We start from the raw sequence: 25,511 nt of genomic DNA on the forward strand, positions 1-25,511 counted from the left end.
TATGCAAAACAAATCCCTTATTGGGGGGGGTTCCTCAGGGGGGCAGTATATTAGTGTGCGGAAGAGTACTTACGTTTTCCAAAAACTGTTGAATCTTTCCTGCGCTATTCAAGGCCATCAACTTCATTTTAAAGGTTAATAAAATCTCAACAGCAACGAAGACCAGAATTTTGCAGGAGCCACTAATAACTTTGTCCCAAACCCTAGAAAAGACAGAGTCATAAAAACTGTACACCTACAATTGTATAGCTATAATTTACATTCAGTACTGAAGTGTTTTTTTCCCCCTTTCCTGACCAAAATAGTATCTCAGTCATGGCAGGACCAAGACATTTAGCAGCAAATGACAACTCACACTTCCACCCTTTGGTGCAAGAAGCAGGGAACACAAAATGCCAAAGTTTGCATCACTCCCTATATAACATTAACTGACAGGTTTTAGAATGTCAAAAAGTTCTGACTTGTCAAAAGATATTCATGCAACATTCCCGAGTTTGGAGGTGAGGTTATAGGTATCTTGCAGCTAACATATTCCATCTATAAATGTACTCTGCAGCATTGGCCAGGGGAGAGGGAACACTACTCAGGAGTTTGTGGTATTGTGGGCTGTAGGCTAAAGATGGACAACAGATTATTTTCAAGGACGCTACAGTGATCTGATTGATCCAAGTTGGGCGGGAGAGGAAAGATGCTTACCTTTGTAAGCTGGATTCAGGTAGACAACCCGCAAAACACTTTCTAAACCAAAGATTGTAAGGAAGATGCTCCATTGCTGAACACAACTTCAGATGCGTTAAGAGTCCGCTGTCTTCAAGGCTCAGATACTGTTCCAAAAGTTTTGGCTGCAGGATAAATGTCAAGAGAAGTGATAAAGTATATCAATGTCCAATAATAAATCTCACTGTCACAGGTATTTATAGCAAGAAGCCACAAGCAGCAAGGAGCCTTAAAAAAAGAAGGGGAAAAAAGATTCAGCATTACACACTGTGAAAAATGTCATGTCAGATAATGTTCTTCAAAGGTCAGATCCAAAATGTAAGGCTCACTAAACCTTTCCATATTTATTGATTGTGAGGCTCCAAAAAGAGTATATACTGAATAATTTGAGACTTCGTAACAATACAGCAATTCAGCAATTCTTAATTTAGTAAAAAAGGAGACAGGTGGGGAAGGAAACAGCACATACTAGGAAACTGTCATCAGCAGGGAGCAACTTTCTGTTTTTACCTGCTCTTCAACCCTGTTGGGTGGCTTTTCGGCATCTTACATGCATGCTAGAGATTAGCCCACATTCCCAAAACTATAGATTTCAGACATGGCAAGTACATGCGTGACATTATAAGCACACCCCTTCCACAAGAGGAAGTCCAGATTAAATGTAAACAAAAAAAGTATGGGCTGTCATTTTGACCACAGCAATGTGTGGACACTGAAACAAAAAACGGGGGTTCATAAGCAGCACTGGTTCCACAGTAACTTCCCATCCAGAAATACTCTATTATTTTGAATGACACTGACACACACACACACACAGTTTTCTTCACTTCAGTAAACAGTTCTCTTTGGACACCTTTTTGACAAGGTTAGCAGTTAATTAAACATCTGCTTGTTTATTTTCATTTGTTCATCTTCAAATATATCTGAATATTTTACTATAAACATGATTTTATTAATAATTTAAAGAAATTCCGATAGGACTGGCACCAATGAGAAAAACTGGGTCTCTATAATGTCATCTTGTATGTAAATCTGCCTCCTGTTCCCTTCTCCTTAAACTGGATCATTCATATATCTGAAAAAAAATCACTTACTCTTCATTAGTCGAAAGAAATTGACACATGCCCCTATTTCCAAGTGTCTTCTTAAAAAGTGATGGGAGAGGACATCTCAGGAGGTCCAGAGGGTGGCAACATGAGGACGGCACCTTTTCTGTGGTGGCTCCCCCACCTGTGGAATGCTCTCCCCGGGGAGGTTCACCTGGCGCCTTCATTACGTATCTTTAAATGCCAGGCGAAAACATTCCTCTTCTCCCAGGTCTTTGGCTATTTGAACAATCTATGGCCTTTTAAACTGTAGGCAGTATTGCTTTTGTTTGTTATTGTGCTATGTGTATTTTTTGTGTTTTTATATTGTAAACAGCATTCTGATCTTCGGATGAAGGGCAGTATAGGTTGTTTTTTTAATCATCACCACCTAAGGAAAGTTCAAGCCAAAGTGTTTTCCTATCAAATCTTATTTACAGACATTGCAAAAATTATTTCTACAAACTTCTCTTTCTATTAAAGCATGGAGCCTGGCATCCTGTTTGCATGGGAGAAGAAAGGAATGAAGGTGGTTCTGCAGTCATTTGCATCACTGCTGCTGAGAAACAAGGGACTGGCCTCGTTCATTCAGTGCAAGAACAAAGCTGAACCCCTTCCCTGCCAAAGGGTGGCAGCCTAAGACTCTTAGGCAGGGTGGATTTGATTTAAATCAAATCAATTTAAATCACGATTTAAATCACTAGTCAGTAAGACTTGATTTAATTTTATTTTCTTTTTACAGAAAGACTTATTCTTGCTGGTATAATCTTAATATTTACAACCAGATGAAAGTTTCATTTTTGGAATAATACATTTTCAGAAGTGGGTTTGCTGCTCGTGCATGCGCAGAAGCACTCTGCACTGCCACGCGTGTGCGCAGAAGTGGTCCTCTGGTTACAGAATTTTCGGGATACACATCCCATTCGTAACTGGAGGTACCACTATACACACAACTGAATATATGCCAAAACCTTGACTGCATTCCTTGTCATCAGCATTCCAATCCCCGTGATATTTATTAGAAGTCTGTCGGCCACATTGGCTGGGAGATGGGAGCCTAGCCACAGATTAGTTAGCCCTGAGCTACCCACTAGTCACTGCACAGCTGTTCTAGAAACTTGCACTGCATTTCCCTCATCCCTTCCAAAAAAGAATCCAGAGCATAATTAAGTTTCCAAGTCCACACAGGGTATTTTTGCAAGAGCTTGTCAGAAACAGCAACAACATAGAAGATGGTGCTTGGTACAACTTCTATACCTGTAATCTCACTATTCTGTTCCTGTGTGGGATGAATAGATATGTATGCATATAATATTCTTACCAGCTGTGGTATTGAATCCTTGTACTTATTGTTCAACTGGTTCACAAAGCTACTGATGAGCCAATAACAATCAATGTGATCTTCTACCATTTCTTCCATAGCTTTAGCAATGGCAAGGAATATCTCGTCCTCTGCTTCCTGGAAAGAAAAGCAGCCACGGCATGGGATTATCAAGAGGCCACACATGCACAGAACAGCATTTTCCAGTCAACTTTGTTATTTGACAACATATAATAACCTTGCTCCTCTGTTGTAAGGTGCCATGTTCTGTTACGTGCTAAAACAGGGATGACAAAGTTGTGGCACACCAATATATTTCTGGACTGCAACTCCCATCATCCATGACCATTGAACATCCTGGCTGAGGTTTATGAGAGTTAGTCCAACAACAACATCTGGTGAGCTATAGGTTCCTCATCCAAGTATCAAAGGTAAAGGTAAAGGGACCCCTGACCATTAGGTCCAGTCGTGGCCGACTCTGGGGTTGCGGCACTCATCTCACGTTATTGGCCAAGGGAGCCAGCGTACAACTTCCGGGTCATGTGGCCAGCATGACTAAGCCGCTTCTGGCGAACCAGAACAGCGCATGGAAACGCCGTTTACCTTCCCGCTGGAGCGTACCTACTGCACTTCGTGCTTTCGAACTGCTAGGTTGGCAGCAGCAGGGACCGAGCAACGGGAGCTCACCCCGTCGCGGGGATTCGAACCGCCGACCTCCTGATCAGCAAGTCCTAGGCCCTGTGGTTTAACCCACAGCACCACCCGCGTCTCTATCCAAGTGTTAAAGATGGCTAATTATACCTTCTCCAGGGAGTTTATATGACAGGGATTTGCTTCCCATTCAAGGTCACCATACTGAGGGATATTTTCTCAGCAACCCAATCCTACTGTGGCTGCCAACTTCCAGCTTGGATGCCTGCCACGCTTGCCACTAACTACAAGGGAAATTCATTCTGTGACATGCCCTAGATCAGGCACCCCCAAACTCGGCCCTCCAGATGTTTTGGGACTACAACTCCCATCATCCCTAGCTAACAGGACCAGTGGTCAGGGTTGATGGGAATCGTAGTCCCAAAACATCTGGAGGGCCGAGTTTGGGGATGCCTGCCCCAGATGGTACCAGAACGGGCTTTCCCTAAGCCCTGTTTGCAGTATCTCTGGTTAAGGCTGAATTTGACTTCTCAAGATACTGCAGTTCATGTGGCCACTGTACAGTTTCTTCACTCTAGCAGAATTTCAGATGGAAAAGATTTGGACCTTCATACAAAGGAGTATTGTCGAGGGCAAATTTCAGCACGACTGACCGAAGAGAGAGATGGATTCCGAGGAAGCTTTCCCGACTCCAGCTGGTATATTCGGAGGAAAACTTCAACCTGTGGGGTAGAATCCTTGATAAAGCGAATTACTCGGAGCGCATGGTGCACGTCCTTATACTGCTCCTTTCGGCATCGCATCACAAACCCGTGAGATTCATGGTGAGGCGGAAGAATTCCTGGAAAAAGAAGAGAGAGAAAGGAAAACTAGGTTTGCATGTACTTGCACGTTCTGGTGGAAGGTTAGATCTTCTGACAGCAGTTGTTGTTTTTCTCTGATCAACTAAGTACTATAAGGAATAAGGATATAAGGATATAAGGAATGCTCAAGAAATTAACAAATATGTGAGCATTAACTAGTCCTGTCCCTGATGTCATGCAAAGGCTTCTTCAATGGAGCATTCAAAACATGGATTGGCTTTCCTTAGCATTAAAGTAAGCATATGTCCAAACTTGCCCTTATGTTTCTAATGAAGAATCTACATTCCCCATATCATCTTACCTAGAAGCACCTTCCACACAAGGATCCGATACATGGATGGGAGAGGAAACCTCTGACTGAATGTGCAGAGCTTCTCAATATCTGTGAAGGGAGGTTTAAGAACAAACACCATTTTAGAACTCGAACGGCATTATGAATCATCTCTGTTGTCAGCAACTGACACCAACCAGGACACATCTGTAAGTGTACAGCACCAATCATGCTTCTAGAGGCATCAAAGAATCATTCGGGCTTTTCAAGATTAACAAACCCAATTTAAAACACGTGCTTTTTCCACTTTTAGTCCTTTTGCAAAATGAAAACCGAGCAGCAATGTTCAAAAGATTTATGGTAAAGGGTAAAACAGTTTGTAGGAGTTTTTGGTAGATTCATCAGCTGCTGTCAATTAAAGGTAAATAAATTTGAAATCACAAAATGGGTGCCTTTTTGAAATACAGTGGTACCTTGAATGGCTTGGCTCCCAAACAAATCGACTCCTGAACGCTGCAAACCCAGAAGTAAGTGTTTCGGTTTGCAAACATTTTGTGGAAGCCAGACATCCGACGCGGCTTCCGCTTGAGTACAGGAAGCTCCTGCAGCAAATCAGAAGCTGCGCCTCCATTTTTGAACCATTTTGGGAGTTGAACAGACTAAGTTTGAGAACCAAAGAACCACTGTTCTGGTGAAGTGTAATAAATAAATGATAATTGAACAAACACAAAGTTAGTTTTTTTAAAAAATGAAGCCATCTTTAGTGTGTGTGCATATGTGTGTGTGTAAGTATTTATACACATACACATACACATAAATACACACATATACTGTTTATACACACATGCATATACATATATGCATTCTCAAGTTCAGTAACCCAACAGAACTAATAACTAGTACAGTTCCAGTTTTTTAAATAAAGAAGTATCCCCCAGGCATGTGGAATCTGTGACTGGACTACAACTCCTATAATCTCTGACCATTGGTCATATTGGCTTGGACAAATGGGAGCTGGAGTCTCAGAGCAGTTGGAAGTTGCCCACTCCTACTGTACTACCGTACAAGTCATGGCTTCACCCAAAGAATCCTGGGAACTGTAGTTTGGTAAAGGTGTTGAGAATTGTTAGGCGATCCATATTCCCCTCGCAGAATGAAATCCCCAGAACAGTTTAAAGCTTAATTCCTTTTTCCCTGGGAACTCCAGGTATTGTTGCATTATATTACTATTTAGATAGAGTCTTTCAGTTTTTTTAAAAAATAAAGGCAAGTAACAAAGAATAAGCACACAAAATCGAATACAAACAATACAAATTATAACAATTCAAAACAAAAAAAAGCTAATCAAAAGCATTAAAAATCAAATACATTTGGCTTCCTTCAAAAAGGGCCAAGGGCACTCCCTACAAAAAGATGTTAGAAAGAGTAAGGCAAACTAACTACTGTAGTTTTTATGAGTCTTTGGGAAGAGTCAGGACTGTTTAAAGAGGAAGTATACTGCTTTAAACATATAGTGCAGATAGGTCCAGAATCTCTTTCCATACAGTTATCTCAGGGAAAGCTGGAAACAGAGGAGAGATCATTCACATTAAGTCTTAGGCTACACTCCACATGTTGTGAGAGTACAGAATGTTTTGTGTGAACTAACAAACAGGTGCATTCATTCACACACAAGTGTGTGTGTATCTGTTCCATTCCCAAAAAAGGCATCGCATAATCTTCAGTTCACACAAAATATTCTGCCTTAGAGGGAAATGAGAAATGTTTCCATGCCCTTGTGGGTAGAATATACAGACTGAGGCTGAGTGTAAGCCAATCTGGGAAGAAAGCAGAAGTTACCTCAGGCATTGGGATAGACAAATCTGTCAATTTTAGTTCTCTCAATTTGTCATTTTTCCAGTTTTGAATTTGGTTCTTCACATTTCTGCTGCAAATTGTGATTATTATTTTATTTTTAAAAATCCCTATGAAAATTCAACATTTTGATGCAAATTTCACCTAACGAAAACATTTTGCATGCAGTTTTGCAAATATACAGAGTTTTGCATGGAATCTTCTCTAAGATGCATTTCTGTACACACTGCTTAGCTAGAGAACCACACTGCAAAATTCAGAAAAATGAAAATTTTGACATGTGCTATGTGTTTCAATTCACATATTGTTTTGGAAAGTGCAAACTTGATAAGTTTGCCTGTAAATGAGAAGCAAGCCTCACTGGGTCAAACGGGCTTTTCCTTCAAGTAAACACGCACAGGCTTGCAATTAAGTGAGCTCAAACAGAATGTGTGATATAAAATGGTCTTCTACCAAGCATACCAAGCCGATCATCTTTCAGAAGAATTTCCAGTGATTTCTTTTCTTCAACACCACGAAATCCTACTTTTTCATAATACACCGATCGGAAATTTCTCTGAGGGTCCTCAGCCATGTTTCAGTCTGGGGGAAAACCAGATAATTAATCATGATGGCGTGCAAAAAAAATAAAACATTATTATGACTACAAAACAATGAAAAGTGCAGTGTTCCTCTTTCAGAGCTTCCACAGTGCAGTGTGGACTCTTCCCCAAAGTTTTCAGGCTCCCTTTCATGGTCCAAGCTCCCCTCCATGACCACTGCAATGCAATGCAGGAATATTTTACATATTATAAACATACAGTGGTGCCTCGCAAGACGAAAATAATTCGTTCCGCGAGTCTTTTCGTCTTGCGATGCTTTTCGTCTTGCGAAGCACGGTCCGTCGCAACTGCACCTCTTCAAGCGGCTTTAAAAAAAAAGCGCAAGACGTTTTCGTCTTGCGAAGCAAGCCCATAGGGAAATTCGTCTAGCGAAGCAACGCAAAACCGAAAAACCCTTTCGTCTAGCGAGTTTTTCGTCTTGCGAGGCGTTCGTCTTGCGGGGCACCACTGTACTTTCAGGTGCCTCTTGAAGACTTGTTCATGGCAACAGTCCTTTGTAGCTGTTTAATTCTTTTATCAGCCAGTCACTTTAATGATTATCTACGCTGTTTTAAATTGCATTTTGTTTTAATCTTGTACATCGCCTTGAATTTTAATACAATATATGGTTTTAATTTTGTTTTAAATGTATGTGCTGCTGTGTTTTCCACTGCTTTTACTATACATCACCTTGATACAATTCTATGGAATGCAGCTAAGAAAATACTATTTTTTTTACTAATATTTTATGTTATGGCATTATAAAAATACTTTTGTGTGTTTATAAATACATAATTTGAAGCTAGAAACTTCCTGAACAGCAGCCATATCCAAAAGCGATCTGTTGCAGCAAAAACAAAGAGGTTTTTGTCACCTTAAAAGGCTATTCATTTTATTAGAAATTTTTGGGTTCTAGAGTAATGCATTATAAATGTGCCAGAATGCAATCCTAACCATATCTATTCGGACGTAAGTCCTGTGGAATTCAATCGGGCTTACTCTCAAGTAAGTGGGGTTAGGATTACAGCTGCACAGAGCTATCACATCCAGGCAGCCGCAAAACATGAGTGTTATGTCAGCCTGGAGCATGTGTGTGTGCGTGTGTGTGTGTGTTGGGGGGGAGTATAGTCCCCTGGCAACTTAAGTAAGTTAACAATTTCATAATGGCGTAATCGTTTATAGGCAAAGGGTCTAGTGCAGTGTGTGCATGGAGCTTACTTATTGAATTTGCCAACATGAACAGTTAACAAGTTTAAATGTCTGCTTTCAACAAATCTGAGGCAAAGCTTATTAAAAATCTAATGCAAAATGGTCATTCCTCCACATTGCAAAAAAGCTCACTAGCATCTTAAAACCTTCCTTACTTATTTCCTCAGAAGAGAAATTTTTTAGCCAATATCCACCTAACAAAAGGCTGATATGTAAAAAAATAATCATGAAAGTAAGTACAAGGAGATACTAGACGCTTTTGAATCTCTGGCTACAGGACAGAAAAGTGAGGAATGGAGGAACTGGGATGCTATTTGGAGGATGAGGTGGAGTGAGAGAAGATGGGTTTGTAAACACTTGGGAAGCAGCAAATGAAGGCAGCGGTGCAATACCAGATAATATATTTACAAGAGAAGACGTTTAGGTTTGAAAGTGTGGCCCGGGGCTCAGTGGCAGAACATTTCCTTTGCAAGCAGAAAATCCCTGGTTCAGTCCCTAAGCATCTCCGGGTACTGCAGGGAGAAACCCATGTCTGAAACCCTGGTTCCTGCAACTCATAATATGAGCTAGGTGGGTCAAATGCCTGACGATGCAGCAAAACAGTCTGAATCATAGGATCACAGAATTGTAGAGCTAGAAGTGACCACAAGGGCCATCTAGTCCCACCCCCTTCAATGTAAGAATATTTTGCACGCCTTGGACTAAGACCTGAAAGTCCTGGGTTCGAATCCCTACTCAGCCATGAAGCTCGCCATGAGTGACCTTGGACCAGCGGCTGCTTTCCTCTCAGCCTAACCTACCTCACTGAGTTGTTGTGAAGATAAAACTGGGTGCGGGTGGGGGTGAGGGCGAACCACGTCCCCCACCTTGAGCTCCTTGAAGGAAATGGTGGTATGGAAATATAATAAACAAACGAATGAATGAACGCTGCGAGTATAGGAAGTAAGGGGCGTCAATACGCTACAGGAGATGAGGGAGTGCTGGAAAAAAATATAGACGATGGTGGGGAGAGAGAAGCAGGTAAGAAGGCAGCGGCCCAGAAATGGCACGTGGGAACGGGGAGCTGACAAGAACGGGTGATGCACGTGAGGAGGAGGAGAGCGCGAGGAGGGCTGGAAAAAGCGGCGGCCAGCTTGGGCACCACAGGGAGGGAGAACCCCGGGCCACCGCTATAGGAACCGGTGAAGTAGGTGCAGAAGAGGGGGGCGGCAGCAGAGGCGGCGCTCGAGGGGCGTCAGGAAAGCGGAGAAGGAAGCAGGGAAAGGGGGCGAGGCGGGTGAAGCGGGAGAGGGCGCTCGGGCGCCCGGCCGCCTCTCCCAACCCGGCGCGCAAACCTGCCTGTGCAGAAGGGGCCGGCGAGCAGCGCTGAGCTCGCTCTCTGCCAGGGCCGCCGCGACCGGCCAAGCGGCAACGACGACTCGGCGCGAGGGAGCTCCGCCCGGCTCGGGCCGCGCAGCCGCCGGCCCGCCCAGCCAAGGGGTGGGGAAGGGGAGGAGGAGGAAGAAGTCGCGGCGGCCTCGGAGGCCCTAGAGCCGCTTGTTTTTCCCAACCCCGAGGCGCGAGCAAACTTGGCGTGCGTAATATTGCTACTGGGATTTTGTTGCACTGGAGACGCATCGGACTGAAACGGCCTCATCCGACCTAGGAGTCTTCAATTTGTAGCTCCAAAAATCTGGCGGGCACGAGGTTGGGGAATGGTAGACTAAAGGTGAAAACCTTGCAGGATATCGGTTTGACTAATCCTTTTACTGGCCTACTATTTCCACGATGTAAGTTTAAACCTGCTTATTTATGAGTAAATCCTACCTAGTGCAATGGTATTTACTCCCAAGGAGTAAAAAGTGGGCCACTTTTTAACTGTTCTAGACAGCAAATTAGGATTTCAGATCGCTTGCCCTACCCAAAACACTACCCACCCGGTTTTGCTAATACCACTGGTCCAACAACACAAGGAGCAAAAGTGGTAACCCAAACTATAAGGACACCAGTCACACTGACAGCATACCAAGTGGATCTCAGTTCTGTTACAAGCTGCATTGCTGCTGAAATTTTACCATCTGCAGCACAGCCCTAAGCAAACTTTCCTGGGGCTGGCTAGGCAAAGCCTACGGCTGTATGAGGCCCTTCTCTCAATGTATATGAAATGCCTGCCCCATAGAAGCCCTCCTAGTCTTGTCTAGATGCTGTTTTGGGGAGGCTGCTTGATGTTTTATAATCCATGTCCACAGTTTGGATACCAAGACACGCAGGTGCCTTATTTAGATGCCTAAAGCTGCAGTTCTATATAACACTTTCCAGGGAAATAAGCCCAATAGGTTTTCCTTTGCATCTTAGCAAACATGAATAGTATTGCCCTGTAAATAAGAGGCCCAGAGATTGGCTATTCTTAAATGTATTATTACGTTTCAGAAAATCATCCTGTCACAGTCTTCATTTTACTTTATTTTTAAAACAAACCTGCTACATTCTTTTTTGTTACAAAAAGAGCTGGGGTTGTTCTGTTCATTTTGCAGCTTATGAGACTTTTGCTTGAAAGAGACAATAGGTGGCAGACTTGGATCAGCTTTTCTTAAGTCTACAATGAACAGAACATGTTTAGCTGGCAGCTGTTGCTCAACCCATTATGGACTCCTCCTGCTGTAACAAACAGGTTTTATTGGTGTCACAAGATTCATAGGCTGGCACCCAAAGAGCTGCTTAGGCATGCCTATATACATCTAATACATTGAGGAGGTTGTTTTTTTTTTGGGGGGGGAGGGATTTCACAACCCACTGGGGGCAGGAAGGAGGGAGACAAAGTGCTATCCTCATTTTCAAACCTGGTTTGGGAGAGGAATAATCAATAAATGCAAGTCCCCCTGGTACAATAGAAATAGGTCATCTGGTACAGCTCAAATTAACCGTCATATTTTTATTTTAGAAGTATTCTGACAGAGGCATTATTCTGCCTTAGTGGCAGAATAACATGGCAACCCATCCAGAAAGTTATTAAAAGGTACCGAAAGATATTGCAGACAAGAGAAAGAACATAAAGGTGGATGAAATTCAGTCCCAAAGGACACCCTGTAATCTGCAGCTAAAGCCTAATCTTAAACATGCACACCTGCAGGTTAATCAACATTGGAATCAATAGGACTCATTTCTCAGTGCATACTGGTATGGACTGGGCTGTAAGAAGTATTGCCACATTTCCCCATCCCCTTGAGAAAAGACCCCAAGCTTTCAACAACTGCATAATGGGTAGAAGATAAAAGCTCAGAAACATATATTGCACTGGGATGGCAATCCTAAATCTTAGCTGCCATTATCTTCCAGATAATATTTTTTATAATTTTATAGCCACACATTTTACTGTTTGCTTCTGTTGTGGCCAGATCTTTATTCATTTCTGTACTAAGAGCAAGTACGTGTTTTTGTGTGTGAGAGAGAAAAGGGTGAAGCAAGGTTAACTTCATCACACACAATCCCTTCGGATTTGCTCTCATTTCTGGCTAGTGTTCTTCTCCTAATTAGCTGCTAATTAGGTAATTGGGCCTAGTTCCACACAGCCCCTCTGGCAACTTTCTCCAAGATGAAGCCGCCTCTTCCTGTGTAGACTGAGGGTGTTTTTGCAGTTCCGCAGTCTGAATTTTGCTGCTGTTCACATCCAGAGCAATTCAATATACAATTCAAAAAATTTAACACACACACACACACCCATTTCCTAGAATATAACTAAAACATTAACTCATATGCAGGCAGCATGGGAGCTGCTTTTAGTGTTGTATATGAAGAAAACATACAGTACTAATATGTCTGTGCCACTGTAGATAAAGGCATTAAGATAGTTAACCCAAGGTTTAAACTATGAAGCATACCGTGAGTTTTAGTTCCAAAAATAGGATGTGTACTGTACACTGAGCTGTAATCGTCTAGGCATTACAACCTTAATTTGGTTTAATACTCATTCCCCCCTTCCCAGGGAACATTGGAACTACCCTTGTGAGGTAGGTCAGGCAGAGAGAGACTGTGGCTGACTCAAGGTCACCCAGTGAGCTTCCTGGCTAAGGGGGGATTTGAGCCGAGACCACCCCATAGCTGTCAACTCTCAGATTTGAAAAGAAGGGATCAGCAGCCTCGAAAACAAGGGATCAGCAAGCTCACCTGTCCCGGAGACAGTCTACGGGATATCTAACAATCCAGGATAGCAGTGGGAAGCAGCGGGAAACGGCGCTGGAATAAGGGAATTTTCCACAAAAAAAGGGGAAGGTTGACAGCTATGGACCACCCAGATCCTAGTCCAGCACTCTAACCACTGTAACACACTGGCGAGATTTGCTAGCGGGGATGTAACATTTTCTACCTGCATGTGAAAATTAATTGGCAGGGCATAGGGGAAGACGATGCGTGGTTTACTGAGTTCAGCTACAGTGATGCTTACACTAGTTGCCCATTTCAGGTGTATTTACAATTTTGGATGTTCAAAGTCTGAAGAGCCAGTGGGTCTTGCATACCCTCCAAGTTTCCCTATTTTCCAAGGACAGATCTGGAATTGCAAAAAGCCATCCTGGCTTCTGATCAGATCCCAGAATGTCCTTATTTTCCCTGCCAAGCTCGGGGAAGAGGATGAGCCAGCGCTTTTCCCGAGCAATGGTGGCAGAGAGAGAGCATCCTGTTGCCGCTACATGGCTGCCACTGCTGGCCTCCATCACTGAGCAGCTCGTAGCGGCTGCTGGAGAGGAGGGTAAGGAGGAAAGGCTGTCGTTGGCAAGGCCAACCTTGCATGACACACCAGCCCTGAGGTGCTGGCAGAGAGCAGGGCCACCCTAGGGGAGAAGGGGAAGCAGAGTGCAAGGAATCTCATACACACACACACACACTTTGTGCATCCGCATCTAGTCTGGAATCTTTCTAAAATTTATTTCTTGGTGTTTCTTTTTGTAAATCTACCAAAGAATTAAATAAAATCAGGGTTAATTGCTTTTTTCAGGACAGTGGAGGGTGTGTGTGCTGTGTCCCATTGGTGTGGTGGAAATGGTCTGCGGGGACAAAAATGGGGGGCAGAAGAGGGTTAGTTGTGGGGAGTGATAAATGTCCCCATTTTCATCTGAGGCATGTTGGAGGGTATGGCATTGCGTAGTCGTTAAAGAGTGTCGGACTAGGACCTGGGAAATAAGGATTTAAATCATTACTCAGCCAGGAAGTTCACTGCTTGACTTTGAGCCACTCACAATCTCTGGGCCTAATCTACCTCAGAGTTGCTGTTTGTGAGACCTAGCTGCAGACTCCTCTTACTATCTGCCTTTCCTAGCCCAGTTACTTCCACTCACCAGATTATTTTCTATGCCCAAAGCGGGAAGAGCAAAACATATCAGCACAAAAAAATGACCCCCCTCCTTTCACTGGCACACGGGTCTGTCTCCCTGCCAGCTGGCTCCTGGAAAATGTCGCTGGCTTTTAAGGTTTACAGAAGAGTTTTGCATCCCCTATAGTTATCTGCAGAGTCAGATAATTGACCATGTAGCTCAGGACACTAAAAGGCAGTGAGTATCCCAAAGCTATATTGTGGGATGGCAGAAACTGAGCCTGGGATCCTTTTGCATGTGAGGATTTAACCATTATAAATCATAGACTTGGTTTTCATTATGTGGAACTCTTTGTGTTCTTCCGAGACTCATTCCTCCAAACAGTAGCATTTTCCAGTGAACTGGAATACTTTTTGGGTGTCCCAGGTTGCCAATGGGAATCTTGTAGGCTACTTTTGACAGAGGTGGGAAAATAATTCATTGGAATACTCCATTTCAAATGCATTTTTCCACCATGCCAATAGCAGCAGCCCAACTTGCATAAATTAAGCAGCTGAAACTTTCCTAATCACTTTGCCTCTGTGCTGGAAAACAAGCCATTCACTAGCTTAATTTTTTGTAAGCTACTCTGAGGGGGACATAAGCCCTGCCCCAAAATTGGCAACTGAAGGTGCTGATTAGGGTGGCCAGATGGAAAAAGGAGAAAAGGCTTGTACACCTTTAATTGGCGTGCACAAGTGAGCCCTGTCCTCATACTGATGTTAGTAGAGGAAGAAACAATTCCCAAGTGCACAAAACAACCAGAAACTGCCATTAAAGGTAGACCCTGGACATTTATTTACTTTTTAAAAAGTCAACCAAGTAGCAACCCAACCATAAAATTGGGCAGGAAGGTTAGTTTGGGTCTCCTGCAGTAACTCTGGTCACATTTCAACCAAATGCTCAGCGGTGCCTTATTGCAATTGCTTTTTGCATCTTCACACACATCCAAGGCAGCTTACAACATATATCTCAATAATATTAAGATTAAACCTGATCAACAAGAACGGTAGCAGATTTAATTTGCTTACATGTTGTTGCTCCAACACGTTCCGTGCTGCTGACAGACGCAGAGCTCCCTTCTTTTTTTGGAGTTTCTCATACCAGCTGGATTGACTTTATGGGGGTTTGAAATCGCACTCCTTTTGTGGTACGGCAAAGACTGGCTTCACTTTCCTTCCCATTGTGCAGAGTCTGAATTCAGCAAGTCAAGGAGTCACATATGGGCTGTTTTCTCTCCATCTGATGGCCTTGGCGATTGCAGTTAGTAGCTGCAGGTGGGTGGGAGGCATTTGTGTATCAGCTGAAGCTGAACAGAGGCACAATGGAGAAAAGCGACTTCCTCTCCCTCTGATTAACAGCTTGACACCAGCAGCTGACGGTTTATCTCCACACTGTGAAAAAAAATCCTGCTTTTTGCCTGTTGTGTTGGTGTTAAAGACACATGAGCAGGCAATTTTCTTTCCTGGTTTGTTTGTAAACCCACCAGTAACTGTCCATATATCTTTATTTTTTTTAAAAAAATAGAACCCTATACACACACCTTTACACTTTGATAACCTTACGTCAATTCATCTGTCATTGTTTTTAGCATTTCTGTTCTGTCCATGTTTACTGGCTTCACCACTGATGCCATACTGCAATTGTATCCTATCCATACAGCTGCATCGCCCAGCACTTGTTTTTATTATGTTACCCCAGGGTTCTATTGAGAGTTAATGAGCTATTGCCTCAAATATTAAAGGAGCCTTTGAATTAGCACAGAAAGATTGGCTATAAATATCCATACTGGCCATTGCAGGAAAAAGTGTTGTGGAAGCATCTGCACAAGTGTGTCTGCTTTCTCCAGCTTGAGCCCCTTTGTTGGCAAGAGAAGCTCTGTTTGGAAAGCTGATGGCAATCAACTGTATTTGGAGCACCTGTAACCCCTGGCCAAGTAGAGAGGTTCTCAAACCCCTTTCCTTAGGAAAGCCAATCTCTTCCACCCCACCCCCCCAACCCCACTTAAGGCAACAGCCAGCCAATATATGAGTCCGTATCCCCAGCTTAGGCCTATTTGCATGCCTCGCAACCAACATATCTCACCCTAAGAAATGGGTAAAGGTTTTGAGCATTTCCAGACAACCTGTTTATAGTGAGCATTTATTCCAATTTGTTTGTGGGGAGGTTAGACAATGGATCAAGCAAGCATTACCCCACACTTTCTAGCACATTTCCTCATCACCTTCCTTATCATAAAAGATCAAATCTTTGGGGGATGTGGTTTCTTTTCACTAATAAACATATCTTTCTGCACACTTTCCCCTAATGTGTGTTATTTCTGTACACTGTTTTGGTTGGAGAAGTGCGAATTTTCAAAGTTTTGTTTTGATTCACGTATTCATGTTTTGATATGAAAATGAATTAGGTATGTTGGTGTTAAAATGCAAACTGAACTAATCCCCCCCAATCCACTTTTCTGAGTAACAATGATGTTTCTGGGAGTCTTCTGTGCCTGCCCAGTTTAGCCTACAATCAGAGAATCCTGGAATGTGCTAGAAAAAAGTGGCAGCTCTTTAAAAGAAGGCTAATGCCTGGCAAAATTAGTTCCAAATCAAGGAATGGAAACCTCAATTGAGTTCTGGGCTAAGACAAAACACAATCAATGTCTCTTGTTATACGAGCTCAAGCTTTAGCTCGGTAAACCTCTCTGATGGCACAGCTGTTTTGCTCCATGTTGAGGAGGTAATTGATGTGAAGAAGCCACTGTTGAGTGTCTGGCTGAGAGTTTCTGAAGCTGATATGTATGATGGTCACTGGGCTGCAATGATATGCTGCAGGCATCTGGCAAGACTCAGATTAAACTTTCCCTAACCCAATTAAGTTGGGGAGGAGGGGAGTTATATTGTAGTGTTACAGCATCCATCACCACCTCAAAATGGTAATCTCTAGGATTCATCCATTATCCCACACCACAGCCTCACACAACTCTGTTCCATACAGAACAGGTGAATAATATTGGGGTGTTAGTGATTGACTTACATTTTTCAGCAGAAGTTTGGGGATGGGCAACCAGTTAAAACCCTTTTCTTACCTATGTGCTTCCCTTCTCCTCCACCCCCCCAAAACCTGCCCCCCCAACTTTCAGAAGCAGGAATATTGGCTATTTCATTCAAGTCTGTAAAATCAAACTGGTATACCTGTAAGAGATGGCAGGAGAAAACTGAAAAGCTATTTCACTGCAGGAAGAAAACACAACTGAGGAACAGCCGACAGCTGCAATCCCATTTCCTTTTATGTCTTTATTCACTGTTTAGCTTCTCTTTATTCCAACAGTGCAAATATGTAAGAACAGCGGGAAACCCATGTTTTAAGCAGCACATATATGCTCATGGCTGGCTATAACTAACTACATTCCCCAAGCAATGGAAAAGGAACACACGGATATCATCCTTTGAAGGAGGAGGAGGACAGACTTTGCTGCAGCCGAGAGCCACAAAATGCAACTTTCCATTAAAAGTAGCCAAGCTGTCAAAATGCTAGAAACCACCACAGGCCTTCCCTTTGCTTTAAAAAATACTCCCATATCCTCTTGCTATAATTTAAATGCGGTTTCGTTTTTGCTATCTACAGTATAGATATATAAAATATAGACTCTGTTTTATCACACACTTTTTGTTTGATAAATAACTTTTAAAATATCTACTGTACATAAAATGCCCATGCAATGACATTTTGTATATACCTAGTTTGCTTCTCTCTCTCTCTCTCTCTCACTCGCTCACTCACTCACTCTCCCTCTCTTGTGTACACACACACTTGTAAAACACAATAAATATATACAGCAATAAATGTACACTTGGATTTAGGTTACAAAAATAAAAACAAGGCATCATTTAAGATCCAGATTAAGTAGAGGGTTGCAATTAATCACTGAAAGATGATGGCATGCTAATTCTGCACATAAGAGGATTTATAGAACTGGGTACTCTATTTTCCTCTTTGTTTTTTAACATTGTAAGTGCACCACCCTGACTGATATTCCGCATATGAGAATGACAGGAAAACAAGAGATGATTGAATTGACTAGACCATTCCACAGTGGTGGCTGGAAACACAGCAACACAAATGGAGAGCCTTTGATTATTTGTATTGTCAAATCATACAGAACAGTGTTTCAGTTCTCAGATTTCTTGGAACTTACAACCACCCCTTCTAAGCTTATCCTCCCTTCCATGATCTGATGCCCCCATTGCCATTAGCAGAAATCTGCTCCTCTGCCCAGAAATCTTACATGCAACCTCTTCAGGTGTTGGAGGAGGAAGAAGTAGAGTCTGCATCAAGACATCAATTTTTTAAAAAAAGTAACTGGAATTCAATGATGCAAGGAAGTAATAAGATAATGTATTAACTACCTACAAAGAAGTGAAATGGACTGAATACATTTAAAGTCCAGTAGATACCAAAAGGAAAGGTAAACTCCTTTACTGTTCTAGGAGTAAGTACCCAGTTAGATTTTTTCAGTGCAAGCTTCCATGTCATCTCAGCGATGATGTGCAAGCCAAGAAAAATTTATCTAGTAGCTGTTCAGGTAGCAGTCTCTACATCTCACCTAGACTTTGGACAAATCATGCTCTGTTTTTGTGCAATTTCCTCCTAAAACATGTTAGGTTTTGTTGAAACCTATGCTTTTAAAAATCTTGTCCTAGTGTGGGCCCTAAAGACCAAACCCCAAGTCAGAAAAAAGAGTCTTGTGACACCTTAAAAAAAGATCAAGTTTTTGTAGACCGTGCACGCCTTGTCTGATGGGCTACTTTGTGCAGCTAACAAAGTAAGCTCTCGTCCATGAAAGCTTTTGCACAGTACTAAACATGGATAGCTTACTCGGTTAGAGCAAGGTGCTGGTAACACCAAGGCTGCAGGCTCGATCCCCGTAAGGGGCAGCTGCATATTCCTGCATTGCAGGGGGTTAGACTAGATGATCCTCAGGGTCCCCTCCATCTCTATGATTCTATTTTAGTTTTGCTATGGCAGACTGACATGGTTGTCTCTCTGGAATTTATCAACAATCCGAGAACATAAGGAGACTGGCTGGTCACCCTGTAAGTAATTTCCCTTATTTCTCTGCAGATTGTTGTGCGTCATATTGAATTCTTCCAGGGCCCTAGGAGAAACATGCTGCTATTTTGGAGCTGCATGTATTTTTTTAAATATACATGTTTCTGTTTCTGTTTCCTTGAAAGGGGGGGTGGGGGTGGGGAAGTCCAAACAGAACATAAACCTTCATTATTAACTATGAAAACCAAGCTGCCAAATTTTCCAGGTCACACAACACAGTCATACCCAAAGTGTTCTTATTCTATGAAACTGATACAGGTGCATGGGTTACTGAATGATGCAGTAATCAATTAGCATGCTATTATCAGCGGGACTGCAAGTGTCCATGTCAGAAGCCAGCCAGTTTTGCTTTCTGCAAGGAAGGGGCTTTCTGATCAAGTCACCAGCTTTGCAGCCTGCTAACTGGTGAGAAATGTCTCAAACTAGACTTCCCCGAACCTTTTATTCACAGTAAACACAACTGCATCAGCTATGCACCTGTAGGTTGTAAATGGATGCTGTTCCACCTTCCTATAATGCTATTTTGTAAACAGCTAATGCAAGAATCTCGAACAACTATCAAAGCAAGCATTTTGAACGCATCTAATATTTCAGCACCAACTAGGCAATGTGGTTTAAATAGCAAGGATTTATACCCTATATTGTCTTCCTTGTCCAAGGCCTGAGACACATGGCATGTTTTTTTCATTAGGAAAGAACTGCAATGATCCACTTTTTTCTGAGGTGACAAAAACCCCCCAAACCCTAGCAGTACAGAGACATTCTGCTCCTGCGCATTGCTTCGCTGATCAAGTAAGCAGGACTGAGCTCTGGCTCCTCAGTCATGATCGCAATGTTCTGCCATTCACCCAGCTGGTTCGATTTCTTAATGGTGTCCACCACACACAAAGCATAGAGACAGTCATCAAAAGTCGCAGCCATTGTGAGCGGCCGCCCGTCCCAGGTCCGCCTGTCATCTTGATCCTCAAACGCTTGACGGACAGCCTGCACCATCTTTATAGTTCCACGCAGGTATGGGGAAGGGATGTCGCTGAAAGCCTTTTCGGGCAGCAGGGCATTGCTGACAGGGGTGGAATCCTTCAAAAGGAGCTCTTTTTGTGGCGAGCTGTTGCTCTGCCCATACAAATCCATGCCTATTACAGTCAGCCTCCCGCTGGAGCCCACCACAACAATATCTTGCTTAAATTCCCCGGGCACGTTGAAGTTGAGGGTGACGGTGCAACACACCCCGCCTTCCAGGACCATCTGAAACGTGCAAAAGTCGTCGCTCGTGATTTGGCGGATTCCCTTGATGTAGTCCGTCTGTTTCACAAAGGTCTTAAGCAGCCCGTGTACTTTCACAGCCTTCTGGCTAGTGAGGAAGGTCAAGAGGTCAATGATGTAGGTACCAACCGAATGCAGCCCCCCGCCCCCCATCAAGTCATCGCAGCTCCAGTTGTATTTCTTCCCCAGCAGGCTCCCGCTGTGAACTTGTACCTCGCATACAAGCAGTTCTCCAACGTAGCCCTCTTGGATCAGCTGCTTCATCTTCACAAAGGCAGGCAGGAAGCGGAGGACGTTGCCCATGATGCTCATGAGCTTGGGGTAATAGTGCGCAGCTGTCATCATCCGAAAGGCATCCAGTGGAGTGGCTGTCCTGTCGCAAATGACGTTCTTTCCAATACCTGTCAGACATTGGAGAGAAAGAGTAGGTGAGGTTAGGACATCTCATGGCCCTACAGTCTACTCTAGTAATCCAGAAAGGTTGAATCCATTTAAATAAATATAAAGGTAAAGGGACCCCTGACCATTAGGTCCAGTCGTGACCGACTCTGGGGTTGCGGCGCTCATCTCACTTTATTGGACGAGGGAGCCAGCATACAGCTTCCGGGTCATGTGGCCAGCATGACTAAGCCACTTCTGGCGAACCAGAGCAGCCCACGGAAACGCCATTTACCTTCCTGCTGGAGCAGTACCTATTTATCTACTTGCACGTTGACGTGCTTTCGAACTGCTAGGTTGGCAGGAGCAGGGACTGAGCAACAGGAGCTCACCCCGTTGCGGGGATTTGAACCGCCAACCTTCTGATCGGCAAGTCCTAGGCTCTGTGGTTTAACCCACAGCGCCACCCATGTCCCCCTTAAATATATATATGGGGGATTAATCATTCACGCACAATTGTTGCTTTTCTTATGGCTTCCAGAAGACACAGTGAAGATATTCCATTTTAGTTTCACTTACAGAGAAAGTGGTGTGAGCTGAATTCAGGGCTTCTGACCATCACCACATGCAAACAGCTTTATTTCTTGGAATGCAAGAAAATGTGATGCCACTCTGAAAAGGGTGACTATGGAACTCATGTCATCATAAGCGCAAAAACCATTGGTCTATGCCAAACCTTTTGCAAGAGGTTCTCGTCGTCCTTTCTTAGTGTCTGCAATTCTTCCTGATTTTGTATCATTATCTTCTAATTTTATTAACTATATTCCCTACTCGTTTATATGTACTGTTTATAAGGGAAATCTGGTTCTGTCTGAACCCAGCAGAGTTCTGTCAACTTATTTACCTATTTAGCTGAAATGTTATTATTCCCTGCTAAGGTACTAATAAATAGAATATAGTCTTTAAAAGGATGAATATGCTGTTCTGCATCGTACAATTTCTGTGAACAGGTGGCATTACCTCACAGAAAATAACCTGGGGTTATAATTCAGTTCCTTGCATGTGTACTGCCTATCCGTTGAATTCTCTAGCCACATTTCCGTCATTACAATAGCTATGTTTTTCAAAAAAGTTTCTGAATATATACTTTGAATTTATTGTACAGACCATAGATTTAAAGCACATTCCCCCGCCTGCAAAGATTCCTGGGAACTGCAGTTTACCCATCACAGAGCTGCAATACACAGCATACTTAACACACTACAGTTCCCAGGATTCTTTTGGGGGAGGGTGCTTTCAATGTCCAGTGTGTATGCAGCCTGTATCTCTTAAAACTAAGAGTGTTAACACCAGTTCATGGCCACAGATACCACATTTTAGATAGACATTCCCGTCATCTCCAAAAAGAGACATAATTGAAGCAAGCGAGCCCATCCAACAGGTCTAAAGCTCTTGGTTAAACTGAACAGAGCAAGGAAGTGCTTCTAGTTCAGCATGAGCTATATCATCTCAGTAAGATTACCAAATAACCCTTTATTTAAAGTAGGCTACCCCTGATTTAAAAGATTGTTCCTTATTTGACAGTATTGCCATCCTACACAACAGTGGTTTGTAAACTATTTCCTGGAGAGTTCCTGAGAAGCTTATCAAGGGTTCTTGACAGAGGAGATGGGTCATGGAGGACACTCCTTGATGTAAAGTTACGGAAAGGTGCTAGTGAGATATTCCACACACAATTCATGATAAAACAGCAGGAGACCTACTCAAGGCCTTAGCCAGTGCTCTGAATGACTTAATGGTGCCACACCTTGCATAACTTGCTCCAGGATTTTTTGCTGGGTGAAAATATTCCCTAGTGGTAGCATGTTTGAAATGGCTACAGAAGATAAGGGATACTGAATATTTCAGAATTTTCCCAGCTCTAACAGAACAAACCTCTCTGATTTTTAGTACTTTGATCTGGCAACCATAGGCATGTTTATTTTCTACTGAGCTTATTCCTCAAACGTCCAGATTGCCTGTTTAGTGCCTCCGAACCTTTGTTACGAAAAACCAACCATCTCCCACTGTGTCTCCTTGATTCATATAAAATTAGGTTTGTTTGGCTTCAGAGAGAGAATTCATGTAGCTGACCTACATTCCTTTAATAGGTAAAAGTTCCAATTGTACCTTTGGCTGCAAAGCTATTCAGTATAAATCTGTGATCTTAACGAGTCTTTGTCAACAGAATATGTCCTCTCCGTAGGACTCTAGGATTGGGATACAGCCAGAAATGCAGAAATCCTGCCTTTATAGAAACCTGCAACACATTTTCCAAGCCCCAAAGGCACATACCAAACTATTCATATGGCCAAGGCATATTCAAGTGGCTGGCAGCAGCCTTCGCAAATATATGAAGATTTTGTTCCATTGCTTCTGGGCTTCCATTGGCAATGCCCTTTAAGCCCTGCATTGCTTAGGAATCACAATGGGTATGGCCCAATCCCAGAGTGGGTAGGCCATTTCCTGTTAGAGGCAATGATAACTTATCACCTGCTATGAGAATTCAAGTATCAATACATAAATATCTTCCAAACTAAAATTAAGTACTGCAAAGAGCAAATGTTATGTTATGAACAGGCCTTTCTGGTGGTGTCCCTACTCACCCCAATAAGGGTGGAGGAAGCTCCAAAGATACCAGAGGTGTAGGGGGACTTTGTTTACGCTGCTCAACTTCCCTGCCTAAGAGTTGGTGTGCAGGGTAGCGCAGCAGCAGCTGCCACTTTCCCACATAGCTTCCAGCCAGCCCCAGAGCTTTGTTTTATTTGTGGGTATTTTTGGACACAGTATTTTTGGTATGGATTGAAGACAAAATGGCAGAGAGGGTGTTTAAAGGGTGTTCAAAGGGTGCTCCCCACTTTATGCAATTCGAATTATGCACGTGGGGGCCTAGAACGTAACTCCCGCCTAAGTGGGGAGTCGCCTGTACCAGGTGAACACGTTTTTATCTACCCATCTTTTTTAGTTAAGTTAGCCTCCACTGTGGTGCTCATCTTTTGGTGGGCTGGGGTAGTACTTGTCCATATTGTGTTGTTGGATGAACATTTTAGCATTGTTTTACATTTGCTGGTTTTCAATTGATTTTACCTGTTTGCATTTTCTCTTGTTGAGTCGCTTGGAGACCTTTTTTTGTATAAAGCAACTACCAAATGTAAACAAATAATAATGCCTAACAATAATAATATTGCCACCACAATTCCCGTGAAGGTTCTGGTTTATTGCTGTAGGGCTGTGGGGAACTCCAGCCGCAGGGGTTGGCAACTGGAAGGCCAGATATTATTATTATTATTATTATTATTATTATTATTATTATTATTATTATTATTACCCCGCCTATCTGGCTGGGTTTCCCCAGCCGCTCTGGGTAGCTCCCAACAGAATTAAAAGCACAATAGAACATCAAACATTAAAAACTTCCCTAAACAGGGCTGCCTTCAGATGTCTTCTAAAAGTCAGATAGTTGTTTATTTCCTTGACATCTGGTGGGAGGGCGCTCCATAGGACGGGCGCCACTACTGAGAAGGCCCATTACCGAATTTCAGTCACCTGCATACAAGAACCAGCAAAATCTCACCAGCTTCTCTTAAAAGCTGCCAACTCTTGCCTTAAAAACAGGCCAGGTTCCTTATGAGCTCCGGATCAAATGAGCACTGCAAATGTGGTTTTAGAGGGAAGGTGCTTCTGAGAACAGCATTTGAAAGCAAGTGGGAGGAAGGTGCAAGAGACCCATGTCATTAGATACTGCCTCAACTTGCAGGCATGGTACATTGTTAGGCAACATATTTCAGTATTTCAAGATGGGTGGGTCGCATCACCCACTGCCGTGCGACTGCACAGAGTGAGTCACAGCAGAAGCTCAGGACTTTAGATTTATACAAATGTGCATATGTATTTAGAAAGACTTGCTGTGGCCTTGAAAGGAGTTGCAAGTGCTTAGTGGACTGAAATGAGCCAGCCCTGTAAGCACATGACACTGCTTTATACTGTCATGAGTTTGGGGTGGGGGAGTAGACTGTAGGTCAAGACCTTTCTAACCCTTGGATCCAGCGAGTGTTATTATAAGCATGGGTTCAAATTCCTCGTGAGGTGATAGCCTAGGTAATGGGCCATTAAGGGAACAAAGGAAGTGAGGTGGGCCTGTTCCCTCAACCCACTGGTAATTAGAAAGGCAAAGACCACAGTTGAGAGTTGGGTGATTTGAGCTAGAAACTAGAAGTGGAAAAGTAGCAGGCTAGGAAGCCAGAAAGTCACAGCAATGCTTGATTTCCGTTTGAATTCAAGGCTGCAGCTATAGGAGAAGAAAGTTCCTCTTGGGGTGTTAATGCTGTGAACCCCTCCATCATAGGCTCAGGTTGTGTATATGTGCAAATAAACAATATATCTCTGCTGTAACTAATTCCAAAGGAAACACAAACCCTGGGTAACTTCCTGGAACACCGTAACACTGAGATTGGGGTGGCGTGCAACAATATTCTGAGAAACAAACTAGACTTGATGTTAAATGTGTCTGCTTTTAATGTGTCATTTGCATTAAAAAAACAAACAAAAACCATGCATTAGTTGAGGAGAGACTAGTAATTGAGGAGAGACTAAGGAAAAATCCTCCCCTGAAGCTAGTAGTTTGCATCGGAAGGAAGTCTCTTATTGGAACTTAGGCTGGATCTACACACATCAAAAAAGCGTTTTTGGAAAACACGTTGTAAACTTCATTATGCGAAATCACGTTGGCGAAAGATGGGAGCCATCTGGTGTCACAGCATTATAATGCATATAAAACACTTTTTCTTTCCTAATATAGCTGAGTCCTTAGTTTGGCACCAAGTCAAATCGCTGGTCTATCTATCCCAGGGTGCCAGAA

General features: G+C 43.0%; 2 protein-coding genes across 6 annotated transcripts in view; both read right to left on the minus strand.

Annotated features, from left to right (window-relative positions):
* LOC308593850 (TBC1 domain family member 7) overlaps positions 1-9,993 on the minus strand; it is a 40,217-nt gene extending 30,224 nt beyond the window's left edge. For 4 of the 5 annotated variants that reach the window (XR_014011058.1, XR_014011059.1, XR_014011060.1 and 1 more), the window contains exons 1-7: positions 9,891-9,993; positions 7,225-7,344; positions 4,939-5,019; positions 4,428-4,615; positions 3,124-3,261; positions 697-842; positions 74-203 (exon numbers count right to left, since the gene is read on the minus strand). Coding sequence is in view for 2 of the 5 variants with exons in the window: in XM_081206603.1 (XP_081062729.1) it covers positions 74-203; positions 697-842; positions 3,124-3,261; positions 4,428-4,615; positions 4,939-5,019; positions 7,225-7,336 (795 nt within the window). In the remaining 3 variants the exon portion in view is untranslated. Of the gene's footprint in view, positions 1-73; positions 204-696; positions 843-3,123; positions 3,262-4,427; positions 4,616-4,938; positions 5,020-7,224; positions 7,345-9,352; positions 9,698-9,890 lie in introns of those variants that run through there. The other variant, XM_081206604.1, reaches the window with a different exon arrangement.
* A 7,139-nt stretch (positions 9,994-17,132) lies between these two features.
* Positions 17,133-25,511, minus strand: part of GFOD1 (Gfo/Idh/MocA-like oxidoreductase domain containing 1) — a 49,503-nt gene continuing 41,124 nt past the window's right edge. The window contains exon 2 of the mRNA XM_081206547.1: positions 17,133-20,637. Coding sequence (XP_081062673.1) covers positions 19,718-20,637 — 920 coding nt within the window. The 3' untranslated portion in view covers positions 17,133-19,717. The remainder of the gene's footprint in view (positions 20,638-25,511) is intronic.

The sequence above is a fragment of the Podarcis bocagei genome, assembly GCF_964188305.1.
Source record: "Podarcis bocagei genome assembly, chromosome: 8".
In the NCBI taxonomy this organism is placed as follows: Eukaryota; Metazoa; Chordata; class Lepidosauria; order Squamata; family Lacertidae; genus Podarcis; species Podarcis bocagei.